The 20,334-nt window shown below is 39.1% G+C and overlaps 2 protein-coding genes across 2 annotated transcripts; both read left to right on the top strand.

Moving 5' to 3' along the window:
- Nucleotides 1–1,115: 1,115 nt before the first annotated feature.
- Nucleotides 1,116–3,390, top strand: LOC140554077 (protein YIPF7). The gene is made up of 5 exons (XM_072676885.1): nucleotides 1,116–1,225; nucleotides 1,712–1,842; nucleotides 2,566–2,711; nucleotides 2,847–3,028; nucleotides 3,228–3,390. Exons 1-5 carry the CDS (start codon nucleotides 1,116–1,118, stop codon nucleotides 3,388–3,390), a joined length of 732 nt encoding a protein of 243 aa, XP_072532986.1.
- An 11,846-nt stretch (nucleotides 3,391–15,236) lies between these two features.
- pomk (protein O-mannose kinase) lies at nucleotides 15,237–18,308 on the top strand. Its single transcript, XM_072676887.1, has 3 exons — nucleotides 15,237–15,377; nucleotides 16,563–16,843; nucleotides 16,944–18,308. Exons 2-3 carry the CDS (start codon nucleotides 16,577–16,579, stop codon nucleotides 17,709–17,711), a joined length of 1,035 nt encoding a protein of 344 aa, XP_072532988.1. The 5' UTR covers nucleotides 15,237–15,377; nucleotides 16,563–16,576; the 3' UTR covers nucleotides 17,712–18,308.
- The last annotated feature ends 2,026 nt before the right edge of the window (nucleotides 18,309–20,334 follow it).

Raw genomic sequence — 20,334 nt, forward strand, 5'->3', positions numbered from 1 at the left:
CAGCCACTTAAGTTAAATGACCAAGTTACTTTACACTACTCAAGGCAAAAAAACATTTAGGCAGATCCTAAAGGATTGTCTCATATATCAAATCACAATCAACCCAATTAACCGTACTTAAAAGAATAATTTGATGTAGTAGGTGATTACTGTCAAAGTTTTTAAACCCATACAGCCCATACATTCCATATACAGTATGGAGACAGCCACATAAACAGACTATTTTGTTTATTTCATTTACATCTGTGGTATTTATCCAGAGTGGCTTCGCTGTCTTCACTGAAGTTAAAAGATGTCTTTTAGCCTTGAGTAAATCATGGCTAAATGCAATGAAGGCACAAATGTGTGAGTGGAGGAACTATTCACACAACAGTGGAAAATAAACAACACACTGCCATTTTTGTTTGTTTGTTTGTTGTGCTTTTGTTTGCTTCCTTTTTGGAGGTAAAGACACCTGGACATTCTTTTGACCAAAGTATATTAATATACTCTGTTTATTCTGTATTGTTTTGTAAATGTAACATTGCAGAACTGATGCAGCTGATTTGAAGCCTTCAGCTCGGTGCATCAGCTTGATTGCACAGGATGAATCGTGGCTGTTGTAGTAAGACGACATCAGAATGACCTAAGAATATAATGTTGTGCTACTTACTACTTGTTATTTACTGCATAACAAGACAAAAAAAAACTGAATGACAGTTTTAGGACTAAATGAGGAGAGTTATGACCTTATGACCTAGCAGTGAGAAATAGACTATTTCAAAGCATGGCATGGCAACTAACTCAAAATTAAACTGGTCTTAGATTTGAAACAAAGTATTTAAAATAAAATAAACAAATATATAAAGTATACTACTAATTCCAACTTTTGTCCACTAGTCTCCAAGCTGCCCATGTGCCTCTGTGTAAATATAGACATCCATAAATAGCTGAATACATATCACACACAGCTTGCAGCTGCCCAGTGAACAGACGGACCCTCACCATAATATGCCATTCTGTTCAACACAGGCTGCCTCTACTGGACTTGTTAAGGTATTTACATCAGATTTAGGTAATATTGTGTTTACGAGAGTCCAAGAGTTCCATGAGTCATATTTTGTGTTGTTTTTAGAATGGGGGACTTCCAGCAAATGGATCAAGACTTCTACCAGTCTGAGTATTACTTTGATAATCAGGGGCAGGAGGCCTATGGCTATGATACCAGCCAAGATTACCACGATGTGTAAGAATGTTTCGATAAGCCATGGTATTCAAGCCAATGAATGCGATGACTAGCGTCTTAAATTTATTGTCAATGAGTTCTGAGTTTCCACTGACATGCTTCTATCCTATGGTGGTCTTTTTCTTCTAATGCGCTGGGTCCAAACCTTGGTCCTGGAGTACTCATCTCCTGCACAATTTACTGCTTCTCCTGCACTGTGGAAAAGTTTGTCAATGTTACTAGTTAAGTTAAGACTTTTCTAACTGGTAGAGTGAGTGTTCAATGTGATGCTTGCTGTGCTGGTCAGGGAGTGCTCCAAGACCAAGCCTGGGAACCAGTACAATGATGGATGGGGTAAAAAAAAAAAGGGATATAACCAGAAACTGCATAAACTAGGTCTATACCATTAAGATAAAAAAAAAATGAAATGTTTAATTTGCATGCTGAAATAGTGTGGCGTTAATGTCTGTGGTGCTCACTAACAGCTGTTTAACGTGTGATTGGCAGAGATAATGTGGCTCCTTGCTATGTCCCACCAATGGATCCACCTTACTCTGGGCAAGTGTTCCAGCCTGCAGGTTCTCCTGGGGCTCCTGAAACAACAAACTCCTTTGAGGAAGAGCCCCCCCTGTTAGAGGGTAAGCAACATCAGTGTTAGTGTTTCAAGAGTTATTAGTTTCAAAGGTGCCATAGAATTGAAAACCTTATACTTGTGGTTAGTTTCCCAGGATGTTCATTGCTAACTCTTAGTAGAGCTTGATGAATGGCAGATTCTGCTAGATATTGGGAAATGTGATGCTATGCGAAACAGGCTTCGCGACTGCAGAATTACTTAAAGATAACTTAAACCATTTGAGCCATGCTAAAGCCAGAGAAGCAAGCTGGTATCCTTGCTAGGCTAAAAGCTAATGTTAGCTTGGAGAAGCATGGCCAGGAAAGTACCACTGAGGGATACACCCTGGGTATCCATTCTAGGCTAAAAGCTTATCATTTTTAACACATTCTCATCTCTCACGGCACAGAGAGGACAGCAACACCATCCAGTAAAACCTACAAAAAAAATAATGGCAATGTTCTTGTTAAAGTGTAAAAAACAAAGCTATGCTACGCTTTTCTAAATGGCTCTTGTGAGCTGTCGCAGTGTCAGAAACCAGCTGGTTAAAGCAGAGCTTATCATTTCTTTCCCCCCAAGCCCACCACAAAAGTAAAATCATGCTTTATTGTAAGGCCAAATAACAGGGTTGTAAATAGGCTTGTAAAACTGAGTCTGGGGATTTTTCAACTTTAAAAAAGCCATTCTATGGTAAGTGTGAATCAGCTGAATCGATGAACAATGCACATTACCTTACATATCTCATCAGAGTTGGGCATTAACTTTGATCACATCTGGCAGAAGACTCTGACTGTCTTGAACCCACTGAAGCCAGCAGATGGCAGCATCATGAATGAGACCGACCTAACTGGGCCAGTTCTTTTCTGCATTGCTTTGGGAATCACTCTTTTAATGGTACAAAGTACACTTACATACATTCCATTTGCTGTATAACCAAATAAAACAAAAAGATGAAAGACTGATCAGTTTAATTATCAAAATCAGCAGTGTTCTATGTGGTGTAAGTAGCTGGTTGTCATCTCTCTGCAGGCAGGGAAGGCCCATTTTGGCTATGTGTATGGCATCAGTGCGCTGGGGTGTGTTGGCATGTACTCATTGCTAAATCTAATGAGTGCATACACCATATCCTATGGATGCGTCGCCAGCGTATTGGGATATTGCCTGTTGCCCATGGTGGCACTCTCTGCCTTTGCTGTTGTTTACTCCCTACAGTAAGTATCCACCACCACAGCAGGAATCTAAAGCTGAACAATCTGAACAATTAGCATACATTTTGTAGTTTGAAATGTTTAGCATATTGTTTTGTTAATACTACCTGTGGTACTCAGCATTTCTGCTATTGCTTCTGAATGGATTATCCAGATTCTTGGCTAGTGTGTTAATAAAGTTGTTTCTGCTGTGTGTGTCCAGAGGATTGCTGGGAACATTGCTGGCATTGATTGTGATTGGCTGGTGCAGTCTGTCGGCCTCTAAAATCTTCAGTTCAACTTTGGACATGGGCGGTCAGCAGCTGCTGGTGGCTTACCCCTGTGCTTTGCTGTACGGAGTCTTCGCCTTGCTCACCGTGTTCTAACTGTCCACATGAAGAAATCTCAGCATTCTGGCAGTGAGACTGGCACTCAGTCTTGACAGAGTCTTTGCCTGGCTTGACCATTCTTCTGAGAAAAAACATCAGCAGTCCTATCAGTGAGATACCCATGTACTGATATGATTGCTGATGTTTTTCACATGGATGCCTCTTGAACCTGATGCCGTTTGAAAAAACATCTGAAAGTTAAGATCAAAGTCCTGTCTTGGGAAAAAATCCATTGTAACATTAAATCTGATAGGAGCACATAAAAAGTGGTGATGCTTCCTGTTATGACATGCATCACCTATTGTTGCCTATTGGATTTACTTTGAGAAACAATAAACTGACCAAACTGACCAAATTGCTTTGCTGAGATCACTGCAAGACAAAACCTTTCTATCAAATAATCCTGCACATAATCAGCCTAAACATCCTATTCAGACTTGCCGTGTAATTAAGCAGCTTACATTATAATGATATTATAATATCCATATTTAGCTATGGGATTGTGGTATTATTCAAGGACTTCTTAGAAACTTCAAATCCTTAATAAATGCAGATCGTTGTTTGGTTGGAGACATCTTTTGCTGATGTTTTCTGTTTTCTGCTACATTGTTGCTGATGGTGCACAGTAATGTAAAAAGAAATTGGAAACACATAATACATACTGGTTGATTTTGAGGCACATATTTAATATGGGAGCTTGTGTATTTTATTTTTTGCCTGACATTTTAACCTAAAACTACTCATTATTAAAACTACTTATACGTCTGCAGTACATTATAAAACTGGTGCAGTAACTGGCAGTGCTGCTATTCTATTTCTCTATTTGAATGTTGTCTTTATTTGCCTGTTTAATGTGTACTACCTGTAATGTATGTAATGTTTAATATTCAACTGTTATATTGTCATACATATTATGTAAGAATAAATAAATGGGTTTCTGTAGAACATGTATTACCTTGTACTTGTACTGCTTGCTATATATATATATATATATTATAAACCTGTTTGTATGTCTGGCCATTTCTGAGTCCCTAAAGTACCATGTACAGTTAAATAAACTTGAAAAAGTCTTATAGCTTTATATGTGCACTGTGTTGACACTATTGAAAAGAATTCCTCATTAGGAGAACACCTTGAATGCTTGAATGCCATACCCTTACTTATACTTCTGACGTCTTGCTATTGCTCTTGGATGCATGACCTTTAACCAAGTCAGATACCTGTCTTAAACCTGCAGACTGTCAGGTCAGGCTGTCTCGCTCTCTCTCTCTTTCGCCCCCTCCCTCTCTAAAGACTGAATTATGCAGGAGAAAATGAGCTCTTTGACCTTCTGATCTTATTCATAATTAAATGTATACATGTGAAGCTGGCATGCACCAAAACATCCTTGCAGATTAGTTGTGGATTTATTATTATTATAAACATTACCTTTTGTGCTCACACTAACATATGCACAAAAAAAGAAAGAAAACTGTTCTTAATTGGTGTTCAGTTACAGCAATGAAAACAGTCTCTATAATTTTTATATAAAAAAGAAACTGGCTTGAATATTTTAAGAAGCTCACATCATAAAAAGCAACAGAAGATCAGAACTTATCAACAATACATAACACACCGTTTGCCAATTACTAAAGATGCAACTATAACAAAACCGTAACATTAACATACAAAAATTGAACAGCCAATTGTGTTTAAACTTTGTGGTTATTCTTGTTGTTTAGTTCAAATGTGATGCAAAGGAAATATTTACAATGTTATTCTACAAATATACAGCATGTGTAAGGCATTAAAAAAAGAAGAGTTCATGGCTATGTGTCTCGTGAAACTGGTGGCTGTTAAAGATTTTTGGTCAGATCAATAGACAATTAACCTTAAACACGCATGAAAATATGATAATCATGTATGTTCATATAGGCCTACTGCACTAGTCACACCACATTCCTTTAAAGATACTTTTTCTGTATCTTTCATGTAAGGTCTATTCAAAGAGCCTCACAAATTCTTAAAACATTCACAGCAACTGACCCAGATAGTCCCTGGCCTCTGCTTATCATAGGCTCATCCACTAGTCCAGGTGTGACCCCTTTGCCCAGCTCTGCATTGCTTTAAGTTGCTGCATGCAGAATTCTTGGCAAGCAGAGGTTCACGGTCTCTTTGGCTTGGGTCCATGCCGAGAGCCCTTAGGAGAACAAAGGGAAATGCAGACTTAATTTGCAAAATGCAGAAATAAAATATTCTCAATGTGTATTTACCATTTATCATTGACAAGCGATGTCTACTCACTATATAATACTCAGTTCATTTTTTACTTCAACCCTCTACTCATTATCATCTTACCAGAAAATCTGTGAAGCTCTTGATTACTTGGAGGTGGGATAGAACCAAAATTTAGACTGGCTGAGGGTTCTTGAACAGTGAAAGGGCATATTTGCTATTTCATCTTAGCCTATGAGTATTTTTTAGGATTAGTAACAGAATTACCCTTACTTCAGTCTACTGCTTTAGCACAGTGATTTATCAGTCTACCCAGGCTTTAGTAGAGTTCAGTAACACTGAGATAAATAACTGATCAGCACAGGGATTTATCAGTCTACTCAGGCTTTAGTAGAGCTCAGTAACAATGAGATAAATAACTGATCAGCACAGTGATTTATCAGTCTACTCAGGCTTTAGTAGAGCTCAGTAACAATGAGATAAATAACTGATCAGCACAGTGATTTATCAGTACTCAGGCTTTAGCAGAACTCAGTAACACTGAGATAAATAACTGATCAGCACACTGATTTATCAGTCTACTCAGGCTTTAGTAGAACTCAGTAACACTGAGATAAATAACTGATCAGCACAGTGATTTATCAGTCTACTCAGGCTTTAGTAGAACTCAGTAACACTGAGATAAATAACTGATCAGCACAGTGATTTATCAGTCTACTCAGGCTTTAGTAGAACTCAGTAACACTGAGATAAATAACTGATCAGCACAGTGATTTATCAGTCTACTCAGGCTTTAGTAGAGTTCAGTAACACTGAGATAAATAACTGATCAGCACAGTGATTTATCAGTCTACTCAGGCTTTAGCAGAACTCAGTAACACTGAGATAAATAACTGATCAGCACAGGGATTTATCAGTCTAAATATGTAGGAAATGTCATATAAGATTAACAATATAAGATTCTATCCTGTAGAAGATCTGTTTCCTTATTTTCGCTTACAAGTAACTGTATTCTGATTTTGCCATTTCAAAATGTAAAATGAACTGAATATATATTTCAATGACTCTGTTTTTTGAACATGAGCATATATTTATGTTGGTGTGACATCACCAGTTTTAACAAAGGGTCTCAATTTTCTTGTAATGATCATCAAATCACATTTCCGTAGCATAAGGTTAGTAATTCGCTGTCATACCACCTCCCAAGTTCTCTCTAGATGTACATTAAAAAGCAAACCTGTGTTGATAACAAGGAAATTATTAAGTGATGAAAATGAACTAGCATTCATGCTAACGGCATGAAGACAGAAATTATATATCATTATATCATATTTTATTTGAAACAGATTTATAATGTAGAGTTTAGATTACAGGGTTGCACTTCCATAGTGACTTTGTTGGTCAGCATCACAATAACAGTGATCTTGTTTTTTGTCTTGAGGAAATTCAGATAATATAACTTCTTGATATTCAATATATTGCTTGGTAGTGAATGGGTTCAGATAACAGGGTGGTACTGAACTAAATGTCCATTTTTCATTCATATGCCATGCCTATATAATAAACTCCAGGTCTAAGATCTCTGCATGTCAGAAGAATCCTGCAATAAAAAAAAATTATTTTATACATTTTCCCCCAGAATGTCACTGAATCCTCTAAATCATGAGGCTGTTAAAAAGTCGGACTATGAATATTAGCCTGCGTCCACAGGTTAACACTTCTGCACAATGATGTCTCACATGAGTAAATCTAATCCTTAACACTGTTACATAAGAACAACTAAAATATACTGCTGCCAAAGAAACTTAACTAAACACATTTGATAAAGCGGGTGTGTTGTCTGGGCTATTTGGGTGAGGTTACCAGTCATGATGATGTCAGTTCAGTGTGCACCCATGTAGCAAAAATTGTATTTGTACTCATTAACTACCTCGTAATTCAGAGTATGAAACCCATAAAACATACTGTTTGACAGAGTGAAATCCGTGGCGCATCTAAACTGAGAATTACCAGGGAAGTACAGAATGACTTCAGTGGTATATGGATGACTGATGAAAAATGATGTTAAACAAAATGACACAAGAAGACAAGTTTCATTTCAAATTATCTCAGTTATTATATTTAATGTAGTGTGTAGTTTTAAAAGGGCCAGTGCAGGAAAAGGCTGTTTTCAAAGTGCTGTAAATAGTTTTTATTAATGTAAAAGTTATTTTGCTGGTAGGTTGTTGTGGAGGACATGTTACCTATGTTTAAATGTGTTAAATTTTACATATATAAGTTAATAAAATAGGCTAATCAGTGGGACAGATGGTAGAACCCGACAAAAACTTAAATGATGAGGTAAATATAATATAAACACTTTTATATTCACTGTCTAGACTCAGGAAAGTTGTCAGTAGCTGCCCTGTACGAATAAGCTGGAGTCTGTTAGACACACCCACCAGCTCCATACCTCCCGCTCCAGCCTCACACTCACCCCGTACACTTTGGCCAGCGAGTTGAAGAGCATCTGCCCCGCGCTCACTTTGTCTCTCACCCCGCGCACCGTGCCGTTCTTGCTGCGGATGGTGACGCGCTTGCTGCTGAAGAGGAGCTCGTTCGCCCCGCTTGCGTACAGCAGCAGGTCGTCGGGCTCGCTCCCGCTGTCGTCCGCGGGCGCTCCCGCCGGGGCACTCAGATGGCTGTTGGCCTCGCTGGCGGCGGGCGAGGCTGCGCGCTCGGGCTCGGAGCTGCCGGTGGTGTCGGAGTCCGCAGGGTCCTCAAACGGTTCCTCGCGGAAAACCTCAGCCAGCACGCGACCGGAGCGAGCGGACGCCACGCGGAACCGAACCCTACGGTCCGTGCGGCTCCTCGTCTCTCCCTCCATCGGCAGAAAAAACACCAAAAACTACATCATTTTAGTGTGTGTGTGTGTGTGTAACTTTGTGTGTGCGTGTGAGAGAGAGAGCTAGCGATAGAACGAGTGTGTGTGTGTGTGTGAGAGAGAGAGAGAGAGAGAGAGAGAGAGAGAGAGAGAGAGAGATAAAGAGAGAAAGAGAGAGAGAGAGAGAGAGAGAGAGAGGGAGATAAAGAGAGAGAGAGAGAGAGAGAGAGAGAGAGAGAGAGAGAGAGAAAGAGAGAGAGAGAGAAAGAAAGAAAGAGAGAGAGAGAGAGAAAGAGAGGGAGAGAGAGAGAAAGAGAGGGAGAGAGAGAGAGAGAGAAAGAGAGGGAGAGAGAGAGAAAGAGAAAGAGAGGGAGAGAGAGAGAGAGAGAGAGAGAGAGAGAGAGAGAGGGAGAGAGAGAGAAAGAGAAAGAGAGGGAGGGAGAGAGAGAGAGAGAGAGAGAGAGAGAGAAAGAGAGGGAGAGAGAGAGAAAGAGAAAGAGAGGGAGGGAGAGAGAGAGAGAGAGAGAGAGAGAGAGAAAGAGAGGGAGGGAGAGAGAGAGAGAGAGAGAGAGAGAGAGAGAGAGAGGTGTCAAGTTGACACCGAATGTGTTAATATTGAATGAAGCTGATCCATGGAGACGGTAAAAACAGACTGAATAAAAAATGAAACAACAAACGATAACACAGAAGTGGTGCTGCAGCAGACAATACAGAAGCTCTACAGGCCCATTGACTTTAAATACACATTTAAAGTCCTCTAACATGTAAGGAAAACACTATAAGATATATACAAATAAAAAATCTATATACGCCTAATAAATAGATTTAGTATGTTTACGCATGTCTCAAAAAAATCAATCAATAAGTAGACACTGACATCTTCAACCATCAATCAGACAGTTTACAGTAAGTAGCTACTTCACAGTACAGTTCTCAGGCGTTTGAATATGGGTGCTGGTGGTGTTCTTAGTGTAAATCGCGCTCTCAGTACTGTGCTTAACCGGAGTCAGTGTTCTCATTGATTGACACACGTCTGCGCAGAACCGCGCCACGCCCACTCGAACAACGCCACGCCCACTCGAACAACGCCACGCCCACATCCCCTACTTTTCCATTTATACAGACTTGACGATGGCCTCTGTTTGTTTCTTGCGTGGGAAGACACAGTTTGTATCCATTCATGCACGGTAAGAGGCCTAAAAGTCCGTCTTTGTTATTTCGAGTTGGAATAGCTTTAATTGTGTGTTTGTGAGCGGTATTTTGTAAGAGTGTAAAAACTGAGGTTGTTTAAGGTGATGAAACTAAATTAACTAAACTTTTCTCTCACTTATTTTAGAGCGGTCTGCTGTCTGGGCTAACGCTAACTAGCGGTTTGGTCTTTTATCCGGGTTGGCCGGGTCATGTAATATGATAAATATAACAGATTTTAAGTAGTCGTGGTAAATTAGATTTTTTTAACCCAGTCGACTGTTCGTTTCAAACCACTGAACGTCCAGTTCAACCATATATGCAGGTCGGTTTGCAGCTTAAATGGGTTCCCTTTAAATGGTAGCTGTGACCGTAAACAGGCGCCTAAATTAAACTGCTGGATCATTTAAGGAACGGAGAGGAGATTCATATTTTATATTTATCTGTACTATAGTACTGTACTAAAACTACTTTCTTTTTTTTTTACTAAATGTTTTGGACTTCTATTTCCAGCCTTTTGGAAATTCACTAAAGGAATTGAACCCCTTGGATTCGAATCTGTTTGAAAAGGTGCTTAAGCAATTGAACCCATTGAAAGTCTTTTGAAAAGTGATTCGAATCTTTTTGAAAAGTGATTCGAATCTTTTTGAAAAGTGATTCGAATCTTTTTGAAAAGTGATTCGAATCTTTTTGAAAAGTGATTCGAATCTTTTTGAAAAGTGATTCGAATCTTTTTGAAAAGTGTGCTTAAGCAATTGAACCCATTGAAAATGATTCGAATCTTTTGGCAAAGTGATTCGGATCTTTTGGCAAAGTGATTCGGATCTTTTGGCAAAGTGATTCGGATCTTTTGGCAAAGTGATTCGGATCTTTTGGCAAAGTGATTCGGATCTTTTTGAAAAGGGTGCTTAACTAATTGAACCTATTGAAAAGTGATTCGAACCTATTGAAAAGTGATTCGAACCTATTGAAAAGTGATTCGAACCTATTGAAAAGTGATTCGAACCTATTGAAAAGTGATTCGAACCTATTGAAAAGTGATTCGAACCTATTGAAAAGTGTGCTTAAGCAATTGAACCCATTGAAAATGATTCGAATCTTTTGGTAAAGTGATTCGAATCTTTTGGTAAAGTGATTCGAATCTTTTGGTAAAGTGATTCGAATCTTTTGGCAAAGTGCTTAAGCAATTGAACCCATTGAAAGTTATGTTGAGCCTAATGAGAACTCAAATCCTGGAGTAGTGTTTCATAAACATCACTGCTCCCTATTGGAGTTTGTGGTTTGAAGATTTTGTGAATGGTGACTTAAAGGTGATTTTAAACTTTTTTCAAAATGGCATAATCTAAGGCTCAAGAGGGAATGGTAAGTTTCATGTCTTGAAAATTACTTTTTGTTGGTTTTGCCCTTCTCTGCCAACATTTATTAATCAATTAATGAAGCTCTTTTGGCCGTATAGCTAAATCTTTTTAGCTATTATCTATTAAAATGAAGTATTTATTTATTTATAATATATAATTAATGCTGCCTACAGATCTGCAGTTTGTGGCCAATGTCTCAATAGATTCCAAAAACAATGCAGATATGTAATGACTTGGACTAAGCGCTGTTCATGCAGTCCATTCTGGAGCTTACATGAAGAGGACACTTCTAAGGGCAGTTGTTAGACCTTCTTGACTGATACATCAGATTTTGTTGATCATCTACTGTATCAGAGGGTGCGTCTTTAGCGCTACCACACAATATTTTACATTTTTTGTCTTAATTACTTTTAACCTCAGTGCATGGTTGTTGAATTTTTTACATTTAAATGTCACCATTGTTTCTACATCAAATTCAGATGTTTTGAATCTGGATCACAGGGGAGATGTTAATCTTTTTTTTTGAAATTCGTTTGCATGTAACTAATGTAATAAATTGTCAAAATGCTGGCCGTGGGACAGTGAAAGTATTGCCAAATGTTCCATTTAATAAAGTCAATAAAATGACAATTGTTCTCTGTATGCCCCAAAAAAGAATTTAAGATGGAATAAAGTATTTACATAGTTATGGCTGTCAGTTGTCAATTTCTCTCTTCTCTGGTGTTTTATGCAGCTTAAGCATAAAAAGATTGTAGAGTAGATCAATACACTTTAATAGTGGAAAAAGAACAGTTTGTTGTAAAGCTGATTTCACTTTGTGAATCCAATGTAATATGTATAGGGACACCAGGTGACTGACAGCTGTTCTTCTGTGTATTGGATTTTCTGAATTGATGTAAGCTTTTGTGAAGAGATTAAAGTGTTTTAGAGCATTTCTGTTGGAAATTGAGCGTTTCTGTCATGAAATTGTCATAGTGTAATTGAGAGCGGTGTTCAAGTGAAATACACAAATGTATTTATCTTAACAGGGAATATATATATATATATATATATATATATATATATATATATATATATATTACACACGCATGCATGCTCACTATATGTATAAAATATGTATTGGAGTAAAAAAAAATCTTCTGGAATCAAGGATATTAAAGAGTTTACTCTGCTTTTGTAAGCGTAACTGCAGCAGAACATCCAGCACGATGTTGGATGATCATCAATTTGCCTAATCCCAGTATTGTATAGAGGACAATCATTTCAGACAGTTTTACTGCTCAACAGCTCCGTGTTGGGGGGGCTTTATACCACTCTAGCCCAGGTATGACCTGAGGTATGGTGCCAATAGGTTCATGTTAATCTACTCCAGAAAGTCCTACTCTTTTGGCAGTACTTCTCTACAGGGACTAGAACAAATGTGTATGTCAGTCATGTATTTGTATAGTGCTTTTTACAACTGGTCACAAAGCAGCTTTACACAATCAGTAATCTGTCAAGGGGCAGGCCTGCTGGTTGGATGCAGGTAGCGGGGACCCAGGAGGACCATTTACTCAGAGACTGTAGAGAGATTCTATGGATTTTTAGAGAGCAGAGAATGTTGAGCAGTATCAGAGTATGTCTGATGACTCCGGCAGGTCTGACTGTAGGAGGGATAAGGAGAAAGCCAGAAGGTAACACCGACACGGGAGCACCCTGAGACGCTAGCGTCCATCTGCGCCACTGGACACAAACCTAAAAGATTGCATTCAAGCGTTGAGACGACAGCCCCAGCATCTCAGTATACTACAATTCCCTGTGACCGTGAACCCCTGGACCTACAACTTTAATCTAAACTAAACATTTCAGCCTAGATTTAAAGACTGAAACTGTGTCTGAGTCCCGAACATTATCTGGAAGGTTATTCCAGAGTTGGGGGTCTTTAGGTTTTTTGGATTTTGGGAACTACTAAGAAGCCAGCACCCTGAGATCTAAGTATGCTTGATGGTTCATATGTGATAAGATCTCACAGGTACTGAGAAGCCATGTAGGGCTTTGTATGGTAATAGTCAATACAGAATTTAACTGGGAGCCAATGAAGTGCTGATAGAACTGGACTGATATGGTCAAATTTTCTCGTTTTAGTAAGAACCCTGGCTGCAGCATTTTGAGCTAGTTAAAGTTTAGGTTCCTGCTGGAACAACCTGACAAATGCATTACAGTAATCTAGTCTTGAGGTAATAAAAGCGTGTGCTAGCTTTTCTGCATCCTGTAGAGATAAGGAATTTCTTAGTTTGTCAATGTTCCATAAATAGATTTTTGTAATCTTCACTGTGCTGTGATGGGGTCTGAATCTAGATTGGAATTTATCATATGTCATTTTCACTGTTTTACTAGGTATAAGCAGAGTTGTTGGGCCACATCTTTTTCTAATATCTCGGATATAAATGTTGGGGGATGGGTCTGTAATTAAACAATACACTGGGATCAGGATTTGGTTTCTTGATTAAAGGTTTTATGACTGCTAATTTAAGCCTTTTGAGTACACATCAAGCTAAGGAAAGAATTGAGTATTGTTAAAAGAGGTTTGATTATAATTGGGAGTATTTCTTTTAGTATTTTTGAGGGAATTGGGTTGAGTGTATAGGTTGTACAATTTGCTGAGGAAATAATTTCTTCTAGTTCTTGCTGTAGAAGTGGGTAGAAGGCTTCCAGCCTTTGTTCTACAACTAAGTTATGCTCTAAAACAGCTACACCAGGTGATGGCCATGTTGGTTTTAATAAGGATGGTTGGATTTGTTGTCTAATGTTTTCTATTTTATTATTAAAATAGTCCAAAAAAACATGACTACCTAAAGATGTTGGAATCTGGGGTTGAGTATCTGCCTGACTTTTAGTAACCTCTAGTTTGGTCATCCACCATTTACGCTCTAGTTTCCACACTGTTTTAAGGTACGAGTTTGATTGCTGTACCACAGTGCGAGCCTTTTTCCCTTGTCATTTTACGTTTAAGCGGAGACACTTTACCATGGTGCACACTGCCAAGTCTGCAGCAAAATCACTAAATTCTTTTCAGAGTAGGGTCCTGGAGGCCTTTAAATATGAATTAGTGTGAATGCATTTTTATTTGTGGCTGAATGTGATAAATTAATGCAGATAATCTCAATAGAAGTGAAGGTGATTGTGTTTTTGAATAATATCTAGTGTATTCTGGTAGATTATGCATACTTCACCTCCTCTGCCTGATAATTTAGGGCTATGTACATATTTATAACCTGTGGGGGTGGCTTCATTTAGTGCTAAATATTGATCAGGTCTAATCCAGGTTTTAGCGAGGCAGAAAACACCTAATTTCTGATCACATATAATTTCATTTACAATGACTGCTTTCGAGGTTAATGATCTAGCTAATATGAAGTAGACTGAGCTTTAGGTCTGAGGTGCTGCTGTTATCGTTTGAATGAGTATTGAACACTGATTAAATTATTAAAACGAGCTGATTTAGATATTCTATGTTTGGCTTTCATTCCGTGCACAGACACAGTCTCAATACGGTAAAACCTGGCGATGCCTCAAAGCAGCTGGCAGACAGTCGGTTTAGCCTGTCTGTCTGTGGCCTGGTCCCGGCTCTGGATTGTCAGCAGCCTTTTAAAAAAACAGACTTGCCCTCGAACTTTAACCAATTATCTAAGAAGCCCACATGATTTTCAGAATGTGTGTGTGTGCATTCACACATCTGTGTCCGTAATGAATGCATTCATTAGAAGGGGTGTCTACAGCCATTTGAACAAATAGTGCAAATGCAGTTTCCATCAAACTAAATTCAACATTATGGGCTGGTTTCCAGTGGTGATTAATTATTGCCACTTGGGTTTTGTACAAGACTAGGTTTAGTCTGTGTCTGGATAATTTAGGGCAGGGATATTTATACTTGCTTTGAAAAATCTAGTTTCTTCTGTTTTTTTTTTTTTTTTTTGTATGTTTAAGTGTGTATTAATAATAATAATAATAATAATAATGAAAAAATAATAATTTTGGAATAAACAATAGGATTTTAGGAGATCAAAAGGTTATCGTTTCCTTTATAAAACACAATAAAATATAAGTACCCAAGAAGTCACCCAACTTTTAAACTTTCTCACAGGCTGAGAGGTCAGACAGTGGTAGTGTCAGTGGCGCTAGATGGCAGTGCAGCTCGTCTAATGCATTTGAAGTCGTTTTGCAGAAGAAGAGGACTGAGCCGGATGAAAACAGCAGCAGTGGAGTGAACTGAGCTGTTAATCATGTAGTCGCTGAAAAAAAAGTCGTGCTTGTTAACTAGCGCTGTATCTTTTGTAGGAATGAAAGGCTGGTGGACCTGAGAATGAACACAGTACAGCACGGTAAGTGTGTAGGAAACGAGGTTCAGCACATCGGACAAGGAGTTTCACCACGAAAACTAGCTAGCTAGTGATTTGATGAAAAATGATTCACTGGAAGGAACCTTGATGACACTATATAACATAAATATAACGCAATATAAAGCCATTCTGTTTAGAAAAGGGAGCCTACATGTGTCTGTTTTATATATGGTGGGGTAAAATAATGACAAATAAAAATCCCTTCTAATGAATAAAAGCGTGCAGCTACTTTAAGTTGCATTCATTGCTGATACAGACGTGCAAATACACACAGCTTCTCTAGTCCCTGTAGAGAAAATGGACTCTGTAGCAGATAAACATCCCCCTTTGAGCGCCGGGATATCGATAACAGGGTTGTGGGTTCGATTCCCGGGCTCAGCAAGCTGCCACTGTTGGGCCCTTGAGCAAGGCCCTTTACCCTCTCTGCTCCCCGGGCGCTGGAGTTGGCTGCCCACCGCTCTGGGTGTGGGTGTGTACTCACTGCCCCTAACACACGTGTGTGTGTGAGTCTGTGTTCACTACCAGATGGGTTAAATGCGGAGGACACATTTCGCTGTACAGTGACAAATACGTGCACCTTTACCTTTTACCATGCCTAATGCCAAGGGTGCCCCCCCCCCCCAAGTATTGAGCTGTTGAACAGTGGAGCTTACTGGACTGATTGCACTCCATAATACATCCACAATACTATTAGGATGAGATGGGTATGAGATAAAGTTGAATGCAATCAAATTTACACTGTGGTGCTCCTAAATCTAGTAGAAAATGTTTCCTGGACAGTAGAGACAAGTCCTCCAAAAATAAAAGGATTTTTTAATACCATTGATTTTTAAAGAAACAATGAACAAGCAGGTGTCCCAATACTTTTGTCCATGTAGTGTAACAACACACTGCTCCCACCACTATTAATTGATTTAGGGTTAAGCATTAGGGGGGGGGCATAAATTGACATCATAGACATTAGGAATCAAATCTGAAATGAGTGTTTCATGTAATATTTTTCCTTTGCATGCTTTGGATGTCTGGTTCCTGTTGCCTCTGCTGTGCTTGATGCCGAGTCAGGGAAAGCTACAATGTAGAGAATGTTGTCTTCTTTTTTATTAGGATGTCATTCATCTTCTCATGTCTGTGGTTGAGATGTGTCCGGTTTTATTTTCTCTCACACAGGTTAAGATGCCACCATGGGTCGCAGCGGTGGACATGGGGCGAAGTGTGGAGTGCCTGCGGTGGTTCTATGTCTGGCAGCGCTGCTCTGTGCTAACGTGCTGCTCTATGTCTACCTGGACGCTGTTTACCAAGACAGTGCTCCTCCCTCAGCACATACACACTGCCCAAAAGGATACTTTAAGGTGGGCACAATGAGCAGCTGCACCCCCTGGCTGCAGTGTGCCGAAATCAGAGCTGATGTTCGTCGCCTCAGGCTTATTGGACAGGGAGCTGTGAAGAAGGTCAGACTTTTATGTTCTGTGTAGATACGTCACGTTTCAGCGTCATGTTTTCCCAGACTGTTGTATGCTGGAATTGATGAGGCTCTTTTGTGTGTTTCAGGTGTATCTTTCAGAGTGGCGGGGGCAAAAAGTAGCGCTGTCTATTCTGTCATCAGGACAGTATAAAGCTGATTTCCTTCACGGCGTCTCCATGCTGCGATCTTTGCAGAGCGTGCGTGTAGTAACACTAGTGGGCGTGTGCGAAGAAGATGAGGTTTTTGTAACAGAGTACCACCCTCTGGGGTCCGCACTTACACTTGAAGCTACTCTTACTCAGGATCGTTACCTCCGCCTGAACTCCTGGCAGACACGGCTGCGGCTGGCACTGGATTATGTTGCCTTCTTGGTCTTCCTGCACAACAGCCCAGTGGGCACACGTGTCATGTGTGACTCCAATGACCTGCACAAAACGCTCAGTCAGTTCCTGCTGACCTCTGACCTGCGGCTCTTGGCAAACGACCTGGATGCACTGCCACGGGCGGAGTCTGGGCGTCAGGGGGTGAAGTGTGGTCACCAACAGCTGATTGGAGAGTTCGTTGCTCCGGAGCAGCTGTGGCCTTATGGTGAGGATGTGCCTTTCTCAGACGACCTTATGGCTGCCTACGATGAAAAGTCGGACATCTGGAAGATTCCCGACGTGACCCGTTTTCTGTTGGGTCACGTCTCAGGAAGTGACGTTATCCATTTCCACCTCTTCCAGATCCATGCACAGTGTAAGATGCAGGATCCTAAGCTACGGCCATCGGCACACGAGATCCTGAGCGTGTATCGCTCGGTTTATGATAGCATGAAGGAGAGCCACACAGAGATTGTCAGAGACATGTTGTAAGATGACAGTGTGTGACATCACCTTTTATTTCACATGTTGCGGGAAGAGACAGGACAGTGCTTGTTTGACTAATAGTGGTAAGGTTCTTCTAGAGCAGGGCGATATGGGACATTTTAATATCACAATATTTAAAGACATTTTTACGATATGCAATATTTATCGCAATATCTTGTCATGTAGACAAAATGCATGAACAATGTAAAATAAATTTAAAAACTGCTATTCAAATACTCTTCCATACGGAGTACCGAGATTTTTACCTAAAATATGCTTTTAAATTAAATAAGACTGATAAGACTAATTGTAATGAAATGTGCAGTTAATCAGTGCTCTTTAAGTACTGACGATATCAACAATACACTCATAAAAGCATATTGTGTACCATGATAACAAAATTTATCACGATATATATCCGTCGTTAAATGTGATAAAATAGTCATATTGCCCAGCTCTAGGTTCCTTGTTGTAGTTTTGATTAGAACAATAGGCAATAACTGAAGTGTTTTAGAGGTTTTGTCAAAGCATTGATATTTGTGTAAGAACGTGGATGGATTTATTAAAGTTTGAGTGCTTTCAATCAGTGACATTTCACTCATTTTTATCTTCTGTAGTCTTACATTACAAAAGATGTTTGAGTTTTACAGCATATTATACTGCATTATATCTACTAGTTTACACAGCATTAGTTATGCGACATTGTGTCTCAAGCATCTTGAGATTGTGATCAAGCATCTATGCAGATGAAGGACGATGTCCTTCAATCATATGATGACACTGATCCTACAAACTAAGCTGCTTACTTTTTACATATTTGATAACTGCCAACATACACAGCACTAAGCCCTGTGAAAAAGCCATGGACAACAGAAATAGATTAGAGGAAGAAAATACAATTACATTAGAATGCTAGGTACAAGAAAAAAAGCCCCTTAGGTCCAATGTGGAAAGCTTAAATGTTTCAACAGACTTGTAAAGTAAAGTAATATTATACGCAGTGAAACCCTACATACATATCTTTGTTTTGTGTTTTCTAACTTGCACCATTAACATCATCATTAACTTCTCAATCCCTCCATGATGCATCCAAATATTAGTTCCTGGGCTGCCAGAGTTCAGAATACCAGCGTAATACTTCAGAATCCAGGCATTTGGAAGTGTACTAGCTGAAGGGCAAGGCTGGCAGGAGTGCTCCAGACCTTGGTCACACAAGTGTTTTTCTAGCTCAGTGAGTATCCTTCTGAAGTAGTCTATAGCTCAAATGTCAGACATAGCCCCCGTGACAGGAGCAAGCAGTGGTGGTGTTTAACTAGTAAACAGAAAGGAACTATTCAGCTACCTCAGGAAGGTCAGACAGATAACGATGGCTTTGTGTTTACTAATTCAGATGGAAAGAACCAGAAAGCTTTCGTTTTTCAGTAAGCTAAAACGACCTGCTCCAGGTTGCTTTTAGAAGATGTGTTCACAAGTATCGACGATTTTGATTCTTTGAGAGCTAAAACTCTTTCTAGGAACATACGAAGTGCTGAGAAGAAGGATAGCGAATAAGAGAGGAACTGAGAGGAGGTTAGCTCCACATGAACGAGCCCGTCTCTCTCATTGGCTTGCAGTTAGATAACCACGCCCACAGAATGAACGACCGTCTCTGTGATTGGCTCCTCCTGCCGCGTAGATTATCATTCATCATTTTAAAAGCGAACGTGCGGCTGCATTACTGCCTCGTGGTGCTCTGTGGCACACTGGCCTAATAATATCTGTGTGTTAACTCAGGTAACAGCTGAAGGACAGTTGTGGGACCTTTTTAGCGCAGGAGAGGCTGCAACTTATATTTTAATACAAGAAACGGAACGACTGACCCATCATTAAAAAACTGTATTATATATTTTTTCTTTAATAGAAAAACAAAACATCAAATTGACAAAAAAAAAAAGATTTTTTCTGAAACCAGAAATTTAAGGCCACTGCATTATTATGGAGAAGAAATGGGTACGTTATATCTCAATTTCTTGTATTTATATTATGGAACAAAAATAAAACCCCTCCATTTTTCATTTTTCATTTCCGTTTTTGATATATTTTTTAAAAAAAAAGACCAAAAAGTACGATGGCTGCGGAACAGACTATGAAAAGTACATATAAACGTAAATGTGAACGAGTTCATACTCTTTCAAAACACTTATATCAATGTCATTCTAAAGTAATGAAATGGAAGTTTAATGTTAACATTTTATTTACATTTATTTTAGCTCTGCGTGGCATGATCTTTAAAATGTGTAGAAAATATATGTGGTTTAATTTAATGTGATTTTCATTTTTTTTTCATTTAGTCATTATGGATGGATGTGTAGAATAGGAACTACCCTTTCTTTGTCTATAAATTATTTTTACATTGAAAGTTAGGAATGTTTTGTTCTTCTACTGTAAAGTTGTTGTTTTTGCATCACAGCAACAATATGAGAGTTACTTCACTAAATGGTTATGAGCGTGTATTTAACATTATTGCAAAATGGTTCAAATCTAATATTTAATGTCCATATTATTCTGGTTCAAAACGCATACAATTCTAGCTACATAAAACTGTGCTGAAAAGACTCGAGCTTTGGTGTTTTTGGTATCAGAGCGAACA

The sequence above is a fragment of the Salminus brasiliensis genome, chromosome 4 (genome assembly GCF_030463535.1).
Source record: "Salminus brasiliensis chromosome 4, fSalBra1.hap2, whole genome shotgun sequence".
NCBI classification, from domain to species: Eukaryota; Metazoa; Chordata; class Actinopteri; order Characiformes; family Bryconidae; genus Salminus; species Salminus brasiliensis.

What these genes read in the sequence shown, in the direction of transcription:
- LOC140554077 (XM_072676885.1), top strand. Translation starts at nt 1,116, where the DNA reads ATGGGGGACTTCCAGCAAATGGATCAAGACTTCTACCAGTCTGAGTAT. An exon ending in AGAGCCCCCCCTGTTAGAGG is followed by an intron (nt 1,843 to 2,565) that starts GTAAGCAACATC and finishes ATATCTCATCAG; the next exon opens with AGTTGGGCATTAACTTTGAT. An exon ending in GCTGTTGTTTACTCCCTACA is followed by an intron (nt 3,029 to 3,227) that starts GTAAGTATCCAC and finishes GTGTGTGTCCAG; the next exon opens with AGGATTGCTGGGAACATTGC.
- pomk (XM_072676887.1), top strand. Translation starts at nt 16,577, where the DNA reads ATGGGTCGCAGCGGTGGACATGGGGCGAAGTGTGGAGTGCCTGCGGTG. An exon ending in GACAGGGAGCTGTGAAGAAG is followed by an intron (nt 16,844 to 16,943) that starts GTCAGACTTTTA and finishes TGTGTGTTTCAG; the next exon opens with GTGTATCTTTCAGAGTGGCG.